The 14,919-nt window shown below is 42.7% G+C and overlaps 1 protein-coding gene across 2 annotated transcripts in view; it reads left to right on the top strand.

Moving 5' to 3' along the window:
* Nucleotides 1-14,919, top strand: part of tnca (tenascin Ca) — a 49,696-nt gene that overhangs the window by 20,626 nt on the left and 14,151 nt on the right. Inside the window, exons 1-10 of one of the 2 annotated variants that reach the window (XM_055874096.1) lie at nt 5,188-5,684; nt 6,261-7,574; nt 8,109-8,372; nt 9,537-9,652; nt 10,565-10,718; nt 11,580-11,849; nt 12,062-12,247; nt 12,450-12,539; nt 13,130-13,393; nt 13,940-14,347. In XM_055874096.1, coding sequence (XP_055730071.1) covers nt 5,201-5,684; nt 6,261-7,574; nt 8,109-8,372; nt 9,537-9,652; nt 10,565-10,718; nt 11,580-11,849; nt 12,062-12,247; nt 12,450-12,539; nt 13,130-13,393; nt 13,940-14,347 — 3,550 coding nt within the window. In that variant the 5' untranslated portion in view covers nt 5,188-5,200. Of the gene's footprint in view, nt 1-5,121; nt 5,685-6,260; nt 7,575-8,108; nt 8,373-9,536; nt 9,653-10,564; nt 10,719-11,579; nt 11,850-12,061; nt 12,248-12,449; nt 12,540-13,129; nt 13,394-13,939; nt 14,348-14,919 lie in introns of those variants that run through there. The other variant, XM_055874095.1, reaches the window with a different exon arrangement.

Here is a 14,919-nt window from a genome sequence, read left to right on the forward strand (position 1 = left end):
ATAGGCGGATACAGTGGATTGAGACATAGGCGATACAGTGGATTGAGACATAGGCGATACAGTGGATTGAGACATAGGCGGATACAGTGGATTGAGACATAGGCGGATACAGTGGATTGAGACGCAGCCCATGCAAAAATCTCTAGCTTAAACTGAAGGATTTTGATGTTTTTTTTATTTTTTTACTTAGATTGATACACGGGTGTATCAATAAACTATTTTTAAAACATACATATCTTAAAGGTCCAATGCAGCCGTTTTTATCTCAATATCAAATGATTTCTGGGTAACAATTAAGAACCTTACTGTGATTGTTTTCAATTAAAATGGTCAAAAAGTAACTAAAAAGGCAATTTCTCAAACAAGAATTTTGCTAGGACTGTCTGGGAGTTGCCTGAGTGGGGAGGGGAAAACTGAAAACTAGCTGTTATTGGCAAAGAGGTTTAGACTCAATCTTAGTGGTGTTGTGTCTTTGGCTATGCCGGATTAATTGCTATGACATACTATTCTATAAAATAATTTCTCCGTAATTAATATTACCTGATTGAACTAATCATGTAAATGTAATTAACTAGAGAGGGACACCACAAAATAATATTTATAGAGCTGTTATCTTCCGAATAAACTCTTAAAGATTTAGTAATATTTTACATCCATAGCAGTCAACATTAATCGTCATCTTATTCAGTCTCATCTGAAAGTTGTAAATCCTTGGTTATCTGCAAGAATCCTGGCTAACAAGTTGAATCAGCAATACAAAATTGGGTTTAATTAATTATTTACTAAATACCTAACTAATCACACAGAATCATACATACACAATTAAATCATAACTTGATTACAAATTGCCGTCATAAAGGAAAACGTCCCTAGCGGGCGGAATAGATATGACAGCTTGTTACACAAAGGAAAGGGGCTGGGTTTTAGTGAAAGAGCGGGAGACTGGAACAGAGGCGAAGCTGTGCTATCGTAAATACAGTATCTTATGCATTCTAAATTACCGCCCATTTGAAAAAGGAAAATGCAATAAATATTTACTCTGAGCTGCGCTTCAGTAGGTTGGTGGTAGATGGAAGACCGTGTTGCCAAACCGAGTCCTCTGTCCTTTGAAGAATGTCTCTGGTGTTCACTGGATACGTCGTAGTAACGTCGTTGTGTAGTAGACGGGATACTCTGACTGTCCTTCCTAACCTGCGTTTGTAGCTGCTGTTGCCAACAACGTCTAGGAGGTATCACTTCTATAGTGAATACGAGTTCAAAGTTCATACCATTCACAACCAAAGTTCATGCTGATGTTGGCTTAGTTCTGTAGTTATTATCTGAACCATTCTGACATGGGATCGTCACCCTCATCTCCTCGGAACAGAAGGTTATATTTTTGTCAATGGCTTTATATAGTGGAGGGAGAGGGGTGTGTCTGAAAAGTTTGTAACCCATGTCTCTTCACAGGGGCGGGCCCCTGGTTGAGCAGAGGCCCAAACTTATGAAAACCCAAATCTCTCATTTGCAAGCTAAAATTACATTTAATCTCTTCACAAATAATTTCATATCCAAACATTTGAATTAAACAACAATTCCATGTGAATCCGATACCTCTGATGTTTAGACTTTCCACAGTAGAGTTTGTCATTCTATCATTGATGAGAATGTGTCAGAGGGCAGTCGAACTGACATAATATACCTTAAGTACCACCGCATATGTTCAGTTGGTCGGATTACCAGAATATAGTTCATTTCCCCCCTAACTTCTGATGTTCCCAGAATCTCTATGTTAACCAAGGGGTTTTCTTATGTCACATCAGTATGGTAGGGAGAGGGAAAAAGGGGGAAAGAGGTATTTATGACTGTCATAAACCTACCCCCAGGCCAACGTCATGACAATGGTCTATTAACTAATTTACCGCATGGTAGTGCTGAGCGATTAGTGCTTTTTGATGTCGGTTTGGTTCGATTATTGAAAAATAATCACGGTTTTCGATTTCGGCTATGATACATTTTTTTTACATTAAATGTGCTATGCATTATGTGGATTGAATGCTGTAACACATAATAAATCAATTAATAAAAGCCCCATGATGGTAGTGACTGCCCATTACTGTTTATCACTTATTAACCATAGTTTAGTCACATGATTTTACTTTTATAAAATATTTCATTTGGCAGAGTTGCAAAGAAAAACCCATATCTCAGACTGGCCAATAAAAATAAAAAATTAAGATGGGCAAAAGAACACAGACACTGGACAGAGGAATTCTGCCTAGAAGGCCAACATCACAGAGTCGCCTCTTCACTGTTGACGTTGAGACTGGTGTTTTGCGTGTACTATTTAATGAAGCAGCCAGTTGAGGACTTGTGAGGCATCTGTTTCTCAAACTAGACACTCTAATGTACTTGTCCTCTTGCTCAGTTGTGCACCGGGGCCTCCCACTCCTCTTTCTATTCACTCCTCTTTCTATTCTGGTTAGAGCCAGTTTGCGCTGTTCTGTGAAGGGAGTAGTACACAGCGTTGTACGAGATCTTCAGTTTCTTGGCAATTCCTCGCATGGAATAGCCTTAATTTCTCTGAACAAGAATAGATTGACGAGTTTCAGAAGAAAGTTCTTTGTTTCTGGCCAATTTGAGCCTGTAATCGAACCCACAAATGCTGATACTCAACTAGTCTATAGAAGGACAGTTTTATTGCTTTTTTAAGCAGAACAACAGTTTCCAGCTGTGCTAACATAATTGCAAAATGGTCAATTAGCCTTTAAAAATGATAAACTTGGATTAGCTAACACAACGTGCCATTGGAACACAGGAGTGATGGTTGCTGATAATGGGCCTCTGTACGCCTATGTAGATATTCCATAAAAAATATGTAGTTTCCAGCTACAATAGTCATTGACAACATTTAACAATGTCTACACTGTATTTCTGATCAATTTGGACATTTCTAGGTGACCCCAAACCTTTGAACGGAAGTGTATATACAATTGTTGAACCAAGGAAATGGTGTGTCATGGAAATTCTACACATGGGACACTTGAAGTCAATCTTAAATGAATCATTGCTTATTGTCAGCAAGCTGGAGAGGTCACAGTCAAACTTAGATGCATAAAGTACCGGTCTGAAGTGATCTCCACCAGGGCAGTCCCGTTAGTTCTCTTATGTACTGCTTACACAGACAAGTTATTTTTACATGATTTAGCTTATTCATTATTCATACTTAATTCATCATTAACGTTTGGTTCATGAATGTAACCGACTAATATTTCATGAGGCTTCTTCTCTCCAAGCTGAGAACTTGAAACTGAGATATCCATTTCATTCTCAAAACAAGGTTCTGGGTGCACTGCCAAATTGCAGATATCAATCAGTCACTTGCATGAACACAGAAAATGGTTATTAGAAAAGCACAAACATAGAACACGGAAATTGGTTATTAGAAAAGCACAAACATAAAATGTAATTAATTAATTACCAGCTAAAATTACTGTCAGTTCTGTAGTTAGCTTGATCTCAGTCATTTAACATGCAGCTGACACTTCACAAGTCTCCAAAGATGTCCAGTGATGCAAAAGTAATCTGCGTATATTAGGGTTTAGGTAGCGGGAGAAAAAGTCGCCAACTTTCAACGGCTCACTGTCAAATCAAATCAAACCAAATTTTATTTGTCACATGCGCCGAATACAACAGGTGTAGCCTTACAAGCTTCACAAGCCTTTAACTGAAATTGCAGTTTTAAGAAAATACCCCCCAAAAGTAAGAGATAAGAATAGCAAATAATTAAAGAGCAGCAGTAAATAACAATAGCGGGGCTATATGCATGGGGTGCCAGTACAGAGTCAATGTCAATGTGCGGGTGCAACGGTTTCGAGATAATTGAGGTAATATGTACATGTAGGTAGAGTTATTAAAGTGACTATGCATAGATAATAACAGAGAGTAGCAGCAGCGTTCCGGGGGGGGATGATACAAATAGTCTGAGTAGCCATTTGATTAGCTACAGCCCCGTTGATGAGAATGAGGGCGTGCTTGGTCCTCATTTTCTTGTTATCCACAATCATCTCCTTTGTCTTGATCACGTTGTGGGAGAGGTTGTTGTCCTTGCACCACACGTCAGGTCTCTGACCTCCTCCCTATAGGTTGTCTCATCGTTGTTGGCGATCAGGCCTACCACTGTTGTGTCATCAGCAAGCTCAATGATGGTGTTGGAGTCGTGCCTGGCCGTGCAGTCATGAGGGAACAGGGAGTACAGGAGGGGGCTGAGCACGCGGGGGCCCTCGTGTTGAGGGGCCCCCGTGTTGAGGATCAGCATGGCGGGAGTGTTGTTACCTACCCTTACCTCCTGGGCGCGGCCCATCAGAAGGTCCAGGATCCAGTTGCAGAGGGAGGTGTTTAGTCACAGGGTCCTTTGCTTAGTGATGAGCTTTGAGGGCACTATGGTGTTGAACGCTGAGCTGTAGTCAATGAATAGCATTAACACATTTTGTCCAGGTGTGAAAGGGCAGTGTGGAGTGCAATAGAGATCGCATGATGTGAGCCATGACCAGCCTTTCAAAGCATTTCATGGCTACAGACGTGAGAGCTACGGGTCGGTATTCAGTGGTCGCTTTCCTCAGCGGGAAAAGACACTAAAGGGTTAGGTGTCAATCACTCACAACTTATATAGACAGTGTTCACCCTGTGAGAATAGGTAAATAAAGAGAGGGAGAAAATACTTTAATCTTTTCTCATTTACATCTGAGTGAAACCCATTGATTAGAGGGGGTAATGACATTCACACCGGATGCCTTTACACATCAAACTTCATCCCTCTGGAATGTTATGGCCTTTAGTGTCCGAATTTATCATTGTCAGTTTTACTGGTGCTGTTATCTAGGGTATAATAGACAGAATGCAGTTGGAATGTGCAGGTGTTCAAGTGTAACTACCTCCATTAGTCTGGACAAAAATGTTATGTTGACTTTGTTTGTTGATCTATTTTTACCGTCTTGTAGTTCACGGAGTGCACAGGTTATTGTCTGCCTTTACAAGTTTTACAGTCATGGACGTCTCCCCAGAGTGACCCTGTGAATATGTAGTTATCCATGTGCGTTATTGAGGCTATCTTTGACTTAATATTTTTTGTTTACCTTCCAGGGCCCCTACACTGTTTTCCAGATTTGGCCAGTCTTTGTCCTGATATTCCTAAAGCTGAGTCCAGTTAAGAGAGCCAAACATGAGTACTAAAAGCATTCTAGGCTGCCTCTTCCTGACTCTCCTTTTCAGCCTCTGCCAATCTGGGCTGGTGAGAAAAATACTTAGGCATAAACGGGCGACTCTGACAGCCCCGGGCGGAGACAACATAACCCTCCCCAGTGCTGACCAGCCAGTGATCTTCAACCATGTCTATAACATCAACGTCCCCGCTAGCTCCTTGTGCTCAGTGGACCTGGATGCTCCAGGAAGTACCAGCCTTGAGCCCCAGGACGCAGTTCCGCCATCAGGCCTCCACACCACCGAACATACCATGGATGGGCAGAACCAGATTGTTTTCACCCACCGCATTAACATTCCTCAGCAGGCGTGTGCATGCACCGAAGGGTTCCCGGATTTGAAGGACCTCCTGAGCAGGTTGGAGATGCTGGAGGGAGAGCTGTCCACGCTGAGAGATCAGTGCACTACTGGAGAATCTGGCTTCTGCAGCGCTCAGCCAGTCACAGGTACAGTACTGTATACATGTCAACCTAATCACCTTCAGCTTCTGATTGGCTCATTCAACCCCTCTCCTCTCCCCTGGTCGTTACTGTAAATTATCGTGTGCTCTCACTCAACTTAGCTGGTAAATAAATGGTTAGAAAACACAACACAACAGTTAGGATACTGTAAATCATATAATTGGGACAAGTTTAGGGTGTTTTGAAGGGCAAAGGGTTGAGAAATCCTGGTATATTATAGCATGCTTAGGGTGACTGTCACCTCATCACCTCCCCTTCCTTCGGAGGTACATCTGTTTTACTCAACCTCTGGGAAGCTTCACTGGAATTGAATGTGGGGTTGGGCTTAGCAGTGCTTTCTCTTTTACAGGGAAAAATGTTCTTGAAAATGGAATGAACATCGAAGCATGGACTTACTCCGTTCTGATTAGAAGATTGTTATTCAGGACATAATTGGGTTTTCGAATGTCTCTGGTCTATGATGATAATACTTGTTTACAATATTTCTAAATTACATTTGTTAGAGATGTGGATTGGGGGGTGAGGGGCAGGATTATGATTCACTTAACTCTGCTCCTTTAGGTGAGGTGGGGACCAAGCCTTACTGCAATGGCCGTGGCAACTACAGTGCAGACACCTGTGGCTGTATTTGCAAGCCTGGCTGGAAGGGATCCAACTGCACTGAGTCTGAATGCCCCAATGACTGCCAGGACCAAGGTCGATGCGTAGACGGGAAATGCATCTGCTTCGAGGGCTTTGGCGGGAACGACTGTTTGCTTGAGGTTTGCAAAGTGGACTGTGGTGAGAACGGGCAATGCATTGGCGGGGTCTGCATCTGTCCCGAGGGTTTCACTGGAGAGGACTGTTCTCAGACGGACTGCCTGAACAACTGCCTAGGCCGTGGAAAGTGTGTTGATGAGGAGTGTGTGTGTGAAGAGCCCTGGACGGGTTCTGACTGCTCGGAACTCATCTGCCCCAACGACTGCTATGACCGTGGACGCTGCGTCAATGGAACCTGCTACTGCGAAGAAGGTTTCACCGGGGAGGACTGTGGGGAGACAACCTGCCCCAGCGACTGCATGAGTCATGGTTTCTGTGTGGACGGCCAGTGTGTCTGCAGCTCTGGCTACACCGGAGACGACTGCTCCAAGCTCACCTGCCCCGGTGATTGCAACAATAGAGGTACCTGCTTCAATGGCATGTGTATCTGCGATGCTGGCTACCAAGGAGAAGACTGTAGCCAGCTGGCTTGCCCCAACAACTGCCACAACAGGGGGCAGTGTGTCAATGGGCAGTGCCACTGCGACGTAGGCTACCAGGGAGAGGACTGCTCTGAGCTCTCCTGCCCCAATAACTGCCTCAACCGGGGCCGCTGTGTCAACGGACAGTGTGTATGCGATGAAGGCTTTGGTGGAGAGGACTGTAGTATTAAGACCTGCCCCTCGGACTGCTACGGCCGTGGAGACTGTGTGGACGGCCAATGTGTCTGCTATGCTGGCTTCACTGGTGAGGACTGCAGCGAGCTGAGCTGCCCCAACAATTGCCTGAACCGCGGACGCTGCGTTGACGGGCAGTGCGTCTGCGATGAGGGCTTCACAGGGGAAGACTGCAGTGAGAAGCGCTGTCCCAATGACTGCCTGGGCCAGGGATACTGTGTGGATGGAAAATGTGCCTGCCAGGACAGCTATGCGGGTGACGACTGCTCTGGACTCACCTGCCCTGATAACTGCAACAACAGGGGGCGCTGTGTTAATGGGAAGTGCATTTGTGAGGAGGGATACGTGGGAGACAACTGCGGAGATCTGAGCTGCCTCAACAACTGCCAGGACAAAGGCCGCTGTGTGAATGGACAATGTCTATGTGATGAGGGATACATCGGAGAAGACTGCTCAGAAGGTAAGAATAGTTTCATTCAACTGATTGAGAGAAAAAAAACGGAATAATTGGGTTTAGTTAATTTGTTAATTTTGCATGCTTGATATTTCCATGTGCTGGTTGAATGCCACATTAAATCCAATTACTTATTTTTCCGTTATGTTTTATACTAAAAACTTAATAAAATCCCCAAATACCATTTGAATTAATTTCAAAGGGGTTTTGCGAAAAGGATTAAAACTTCCATCTATGATTTCCTTTGATGCCAAAAGCTGTGCATTTCAGTTGTCTGTACTTCTGTCTCAAAGATCTTTGGCGGTCCAAACCACTACCAGATGTGAGTCTGGGGAAAGCATTAGCTTTGTGTAGAGGATTGTTAGTGGCTGAGTGGCTTTGGATAAAAGTGTCTGCTAAATGGCATATATACAGTATATTATATATTATTATATTGAGGGCATGGGAAACTTAGTGTCTGAGACAGTAAAAAACTCAGAAATATACAAAAATATAACTATTTTCTATCCCTCTATTTTCTTTCTTTCTCGTTCTCTTTAGTTTCCCCTCCAAAGGACCTGACTGTAACAGAGGTCACCACTGAGACAGTGGACCTGACCTGGAATAATGAGATGCTGGTGACAGAGTATCTGATCACTTATGTGCCAAATGGTCCTGGGGGTCTGTATCAGGAGTTCACAGTGGGCGGAGACAAGACTGATGCCACTGTCAGCGAGCTGGAGCCTGGCATCGAGTACCTGATCAACGTCTATGCCATCCTCAGCAACAAGAAGAGCATCCCAATCAGCGCCAGGGTGGCCACATGTAGGTCATGCCCGTTTAACGAGGCTTGCGTAATAAGACATCTTGCCTAAGATCTGAAAACTTGGGTCTCTGAGCAGTCTGGGTTCATGGGAATGTGATCCACTTTAGAAAAAAAGTGTAAAAAAATATTTGCATATTAACTGTGATCAGAATGCTATTCAGTCCAGTGGATAAAATTTCACAGCACAATGTTTTATTTTTAAGAATAAGTGATTCCAACGCAACCACTAGATTTGACTGATGCTTTACAAGTTTTGAAACCACACACACTGTCTCCATGCACCATATTATGTCATCAGGCATAACATATTACTGTCATCAGGCATAACATATTACTGTCATCAGGCATAACATATTACTGTCATCAGGCATAACATATTATTGTCATCAGGCATAACATATTATTGTCATCAGGCATAACATATTATTGTCATCAGGCATAACATATTACTGTCATCAGGCATAACATATTACTGTCATCAGGCATAACATATTATTGTCATCAGGCATAACATATTACTGTCATCAGGCATAACATATTATTGTCATCAGGCATAACATATTACTGTCATCAGGCATAACATATTATTGTCATCAGGCATAACATATTACTGTCATCAGGCATAACATATTACTGTCATCAGGCATAACATATTATTGTCATCAGGCATAACATATTATTGTCATCAGGCATAACATATTATTGTCATCAGGCATAACATATTATTGTCATCAGGCATAACATATTATTGTCATCAGGCATAACATATTACTGTCATCAGGCATAACATATTACTGTCATCAGGCATAACATATTATTGTCATCAGGCATAACATATTATTGTCATCAGGCATAACATATTATTGTCATCAGGCATAACATATTATTGTCATCAGGCATAACATATTATTGTCATGAGGCATAATATATTATTGTCATGAGGCATAACATATTATTGTCATGAGGCATAACATATTATTGTCATGAGGCATAACATATTATTGTCATGAGGCATAACATATTATTGTCATGAGGCATAACATATTATTATCATGAGGCATAACATATTATTGTCATGAGGCATAACATATTATTGTCCTGAGGCATAACATATTATTGTCATGAGGCATAACATATTATTGTCTCTCGCTCTGTCCTGCCAGATCTGCCAGAACCAGAAGGCTTGAAGTTTAAATCGGTGAGGGAGACCTCAATAGAGGTGCTGTGGGATCAGCTGGACATTCCTTTTGATGCCTGGGAGCTCTACATCCGCAACACGGTCAGTCTGTCTGGCTCTCTTTGCAATCTATCCATCTCTCTGCAAGTGATGTCTGCTGGGTCTTGCCTAGAATTCAACTAAACAGCATGGACAAGATGACAGATTTACACAAGCTGGCTTTGCTCTTTTAGTGAGGAGATCTTGAAGTCCTTTGCTATTTATCATGTCCAGTGAAGTAGCAATAACTATCAGGGTTGGGGTCAGTTCAGTTTTCAATTCAGACAACTCAAAATAACAAGGTTAAAAATTAAACATACACAATAAACCACAGATTGCTGTTACACTATTGAAGCGTGCTGTACTTTACACTTTAAAGAATGACGCTGATGTGAACCGGTACATGGAAAATAACTGTGCATTGCCTCAGATCACAAATCTGGGGGCTTATTGTTACTGGCACGTTTTCTGCTCAGCTGCTAATGGCAAAGGTCTGGGCAGCCATAACCCATAATACCCTTCATATTGTTCCCAAGTTCATTTTCACAAAGGGCTGCATCCTCGTTATAACACTCCTCAATGAGGTCTCCCTCAGCCAGGTCATGCTCAGCAGTGTTTATTGCTAATCCCATTCTCCTCAGCGTTTGGGCTTTATTGCCTCATACATAAAATGTAAGGACCTGTAATCCATGATCAGCACTTCATCCCTATTACTATGGGCCAAATGGGCTTTGTTTGCAGCATTCTTATCTGAGGTAATCAAATACCTGCTAAAATAACCATGGACAATTTTAATATTGTAGCAATTGTTATTGTTTAACTCAACATTAACTGTGTGAAATATTTATTTTGTTGATCCAAAGGACAAATTGACGTGGCTTACCTCAGTTAGCCTGTTGGATATGTAAGTAGGCTATGTAGCATGAATGAATCCAGAAATGGTATATTAAAAACAGTATGTATTTGTCCTTTCAGAAAGAGGAGAGTGGGAAGACCCTGACCACCCTTCCATCCTCCCAGACCTTGTATGAGCAGTCCGGGCTTGGTCCTGGTCAGGAGTACGAGGTTTCAGTGGGCGTCATCAAGAACAATACCAGGGGACCTCAGTCTACTAAAATCATCACTACCAGTAAGCTTATGTAATGTTTTTCCCCCCTAGTCAAATGCAGATCTGTATGTGCGAACTGGGAAGCCAACTCTTCTGACATTGTCATGCCATGCATGAATGAATCTAAACCAGGCTTCTCCCACTCATCCTGGCGACCACCCACATCCCATTGGGGTGGATAAGGAAAATGCGTACACCTCTCAAATCACCCAAGCAGACAGAGGAACAACTGAACAGACCAATTTAACGGTCAATCATGGCATGAGGATTAGATGGAAAAAGTGTCTAAACCCCCATTGTCGTTTCACACAGTTCAATTTAACAGTATTTTTTGCAAAAGTGAACAATGCTGAATTTCAGCCCAGCCTGCATATTACAATAGAGAGTCTTTTTATCTTTCAAGGAGCCCTGCCATAAGCTTTTACTGCCAACTGTTAGTCCATACATTAAGGTCAAATGGGTTTCTAGCGTGAAGTATGCTACCTCCTCGTCTATGGAAAAGCCATTTCATTAAAAATTCCTTGTTGATGGAGCCTATAAATATCTTCTCCTTCTGAATTGTGCATCATTTATTTATACAAGCTTAAGTTCAGCACAGCTTTCAAGAATGAGGAATGACAGAAGTAGGTGATTTATACAAAACATGTATGTGATCATTGTCCATAACAAACAGCACATACTTTCACCCTTTTCATTTATTTTGATTTAATCCTTTATCCTTTATTTTGATTTAATCCTTATTTTAGCAGGTAAGTTGACTGAGAACACATTCTCATTTACAGCAACGAGCTGGGGAATAGTTACAGGGGAGAGGAGGGTGGGTGAATGAGCCTGCAATAGTCATCCTTAACATATTGTATTCCTTGTGTCCCTTTCCCCCAGGGATTGATGGGCCCAGGCAGGTAGAGGTGCGTGATGTGACAGACAGCTCAGGATTAGTCACCTGGTTCCATCCCGTGGCTCAGGTGGATGGTGTCACCGTGTCCTACGGCCCCAGCTCCGACCCCACAGAGAGGACCAGCGTGGACCTGTCCACCACAGACAAACAGTACAGCATTGACAGCCTCAGCCCGGACACTGAGTACCAGGTGTCCCTGGTCTCCAGGAGGGGAAACAGCACCAGCGATCCAGTCACTGAGATATTCACCACAGGTTGGGGCTTTATTTTATCCACTTCTGATAAGTGCACTCCTGATAAGTGCAAACTGTGTTTGAGCACACTACAATTTTACAGTCCCAATTCAATTCCATGTCCAGTCCATTTTTTTAAGTGTTACTGATAACATCATGCACGCTTGGATTTATCAAGAGTTCACTGTCAACAGTTTTTATTATATTCCTTTCTTCTTCTTGCATTGTTACAGACCTGGACGCTCCCAAGGACCTGCAGCCACTGGGCCAGACAGACAACAGCGTCACACTGGAGTGGAGAAACAGCCGGGCAGACGTTGACAGCTACAGGGTGAAGTACAGCCCTATCTCTGGGGGTTCCCATGGCGAAGAGGTGTTCCCCCGTGGATCAGGAGACAACACTCAGGCAACTATCACTGGTGAGGGTCAACCATGACCAAATCCCAACATGCAATTATGTCAGTAGAAGCTATAAGGGCTTTTCCCAAGATAGGATTCGCTATGACTTTATTACTCTTGATGTCAATTTAATCAGGTACTCAAATCCTTCTCTGTTCTGCTCGATTGCAGGACTGAAGCTAATCAGGTACTCAAATTCATCTCTGTTCTTCTCCATTACAGGATTGAAGCCGGGTACAGAGTACGGAATTGGTGTGACCGTCATGAAGAACGAGAGGGAGAGCCTGCCTGCCACCACAAACGCAGCAACCAGTGAGAGCATACGTGGACACGTTTTCATAGGATAGCCACTGTTCAACAGCAGTCCAAATATCCACCACCATAAGTGACCACAGACACTCTGCAGTCATATATATATATAGAGAGAGAGAGAGAGAGAGAGAGAGAGAGAGAGAGAGAGAGAGAGAGAGAGAGAGAGAGAGAGAGAGAGAGAGAGAGAGAGAGAGAGAGAGAGAGAGAGAGAGAGAGGAGAGAGAGAGAGAGAGAGAGAGAGAGAGAGAGAGAGAGAGAGAGAGAGAGAGAGAGAGAGAGAGAGAGAGAGAGAGAGAGAGAGAGAGAGAGAGAGAGAGAGAACCTCATAAAGCACCCATCAGAACCTCATAAAGCACCTATGTTTGACTCATATTGTTGCCTAATAATCTGTTGCATTGAAAGTTATATATATATATAAGTGGTTTGGGAAACAATCTTCAAACCTCAGAACTATCATAGTTCTGAAATATGAAAGCACTATACTATCCATTGTTAAAACAGAAAAATGATGTTTGTACTTTCACTACCCTATGAATTTTACCAAAGGCTTGATCATCACTGATTGAAAGCTTTACTACTTTCCTCCACAGACCTTGATGGGCCCAAGGACTTGGAAGTGAGCGAGTCCACAGAGACCAGCATGACACTGGTGTGGAAGAGACCCCGAGCCAAGATCCCCGTCTACAGGCTGGTGTACATCTCCAAGGATGGCCGGAGGGAGGAGGTGGAGGTCCCTGGAACAGCCACCTCCTACAACCTAAACAACCTGACCCCTGGCATGATGTACACTATCACCCTGGTTGCTGAGAGGGGCTCAAAGAAGAGCACACCTGCCACCCTGTCCGCATCTACAGGTGAGGGTTGAAACAGAATCTTCACAACTGACTCCACCCTCGTATTGCAAGGCACAAATATGTGTGGTTGATCCGTTAAGAAAGTAGTTTCAGTTCTGCTCTCTGCAAAAAGCAATTTTCAAGTATACAATACTATTTTGCCAATTTCAAGTCATAGATTTGGTTTCAGGTCTGGGTAAAAAACATAGTCTCTTGTGGGAATCATTCAGCAAGTGCTAAACGTATGGATCCTATTGTACTGCTAACAGTTTTGAATTGCATTATATAATCCTAAGAGATAAAGACATCTGTAACAGCTTTATCAATCCAAACATATTTCACAACACAAGCTCTTGGGAGTGAAATCATTTCCTCATATACATACCATTACATGACAGAAGAAGGTGGAATTACTAAGGGCAAGGGTCCGGTAGTTGTAGGCTGTAACTTAGTTTATTAGTGGAACAAAAATAGACAACACTGAGGCCAACAGTAACAGTGCAGAAAGACACACAATCTCTAAATGTCTCGCTTATCTGAATTTGTGCCTTTGTGTTTCTCTTGTAGCCTCTTTCACGTTTTACATAGCCAACCCGGTCCCTGAGCTTACCACTCCCATAGGCTCGGAGGACAATATCATTAGTTTTGTGTCGTTAGACCCCTCTGACCCAGACCTACAGATCTCAGGGATGGGGCTTGAGCTCGAGGATAAGCTGGGAGAGCTGACTGTCTCAGTTGTAACGTCCGAAGGATTTGAACTTTCGTGGGAACCAAAGGCACATGTTGTCTATGATAGTTATATTTTAGAATGTAGAGACACTCTGGGATTATGGGATGTAAAAGAGGTCCATCTCCATGGAGATGCCAAAGGTTCTAGATTTCAAGGCCTGAGGGAATCCACAGAATATCGAGTAAAGCTTTACGGAGTAAGCAATAGCCAAAGATCCTCTCCGCTTGAAGCAGTCACAGTTACAGGTATATGCTTTACTTTTGGGCTGCATGCCTTCAGTACAATAGATATCCCTTTGTTGTTGAACGTTGCTCATTTTAACTCTACCTGGATAGCAAAGTCAGGATTTTAACAAAAGAGTTGAGAAATTCAAAACCAAACCTTTCATGTTTTGCATGATGGTATTGTGATTATCAACTGCAGTGGTACGCATGGCATGATATTAGATGTTTGTGATAATAACTTCTTTACAAAATGGCCATTTAGCTTCATCCCATCCAGTCACTACTTGCATGCTGAGGACTGCAGTCCTAAAACAGAAAGTGTTGCTTTCAAACTATGAAGAGGAATCCATGCCTTCTCTATTCCAGAGGAATTCAGATGAAGGACATTACTAAAATTGGTTATAGCAAATATAGCAATGGATACTGGGACTGTAAATGCTGTCATTTGCAGGGCATAATTTGCGACTTTCTGTCAGCAACAATACTATCTATTGGTTGTTTAAAAACACCTTGTGGAACCCCACCCCCCCCCCCCAAGTAGGTTTATTATCAGAGAAGTTGATACCTTCTAGCTGAAGAGATAAAGCATTAAG

This window comes from Salvelinus fontinalis, chromosome 21 (genome assembly GCF_029448725.1).
Source record: "Salvelinus fontinalis isolate EN_2023a chromosome 21, ASM2944872v1, whole genome shotgun sequence".
NCBI classification, from domain to species: Eukaryota; Metazoa; Chordata; class Actinopteri; order Salmoniformes; family Salmonidae; genus Salvelinus; species Salvelinus fontinalis.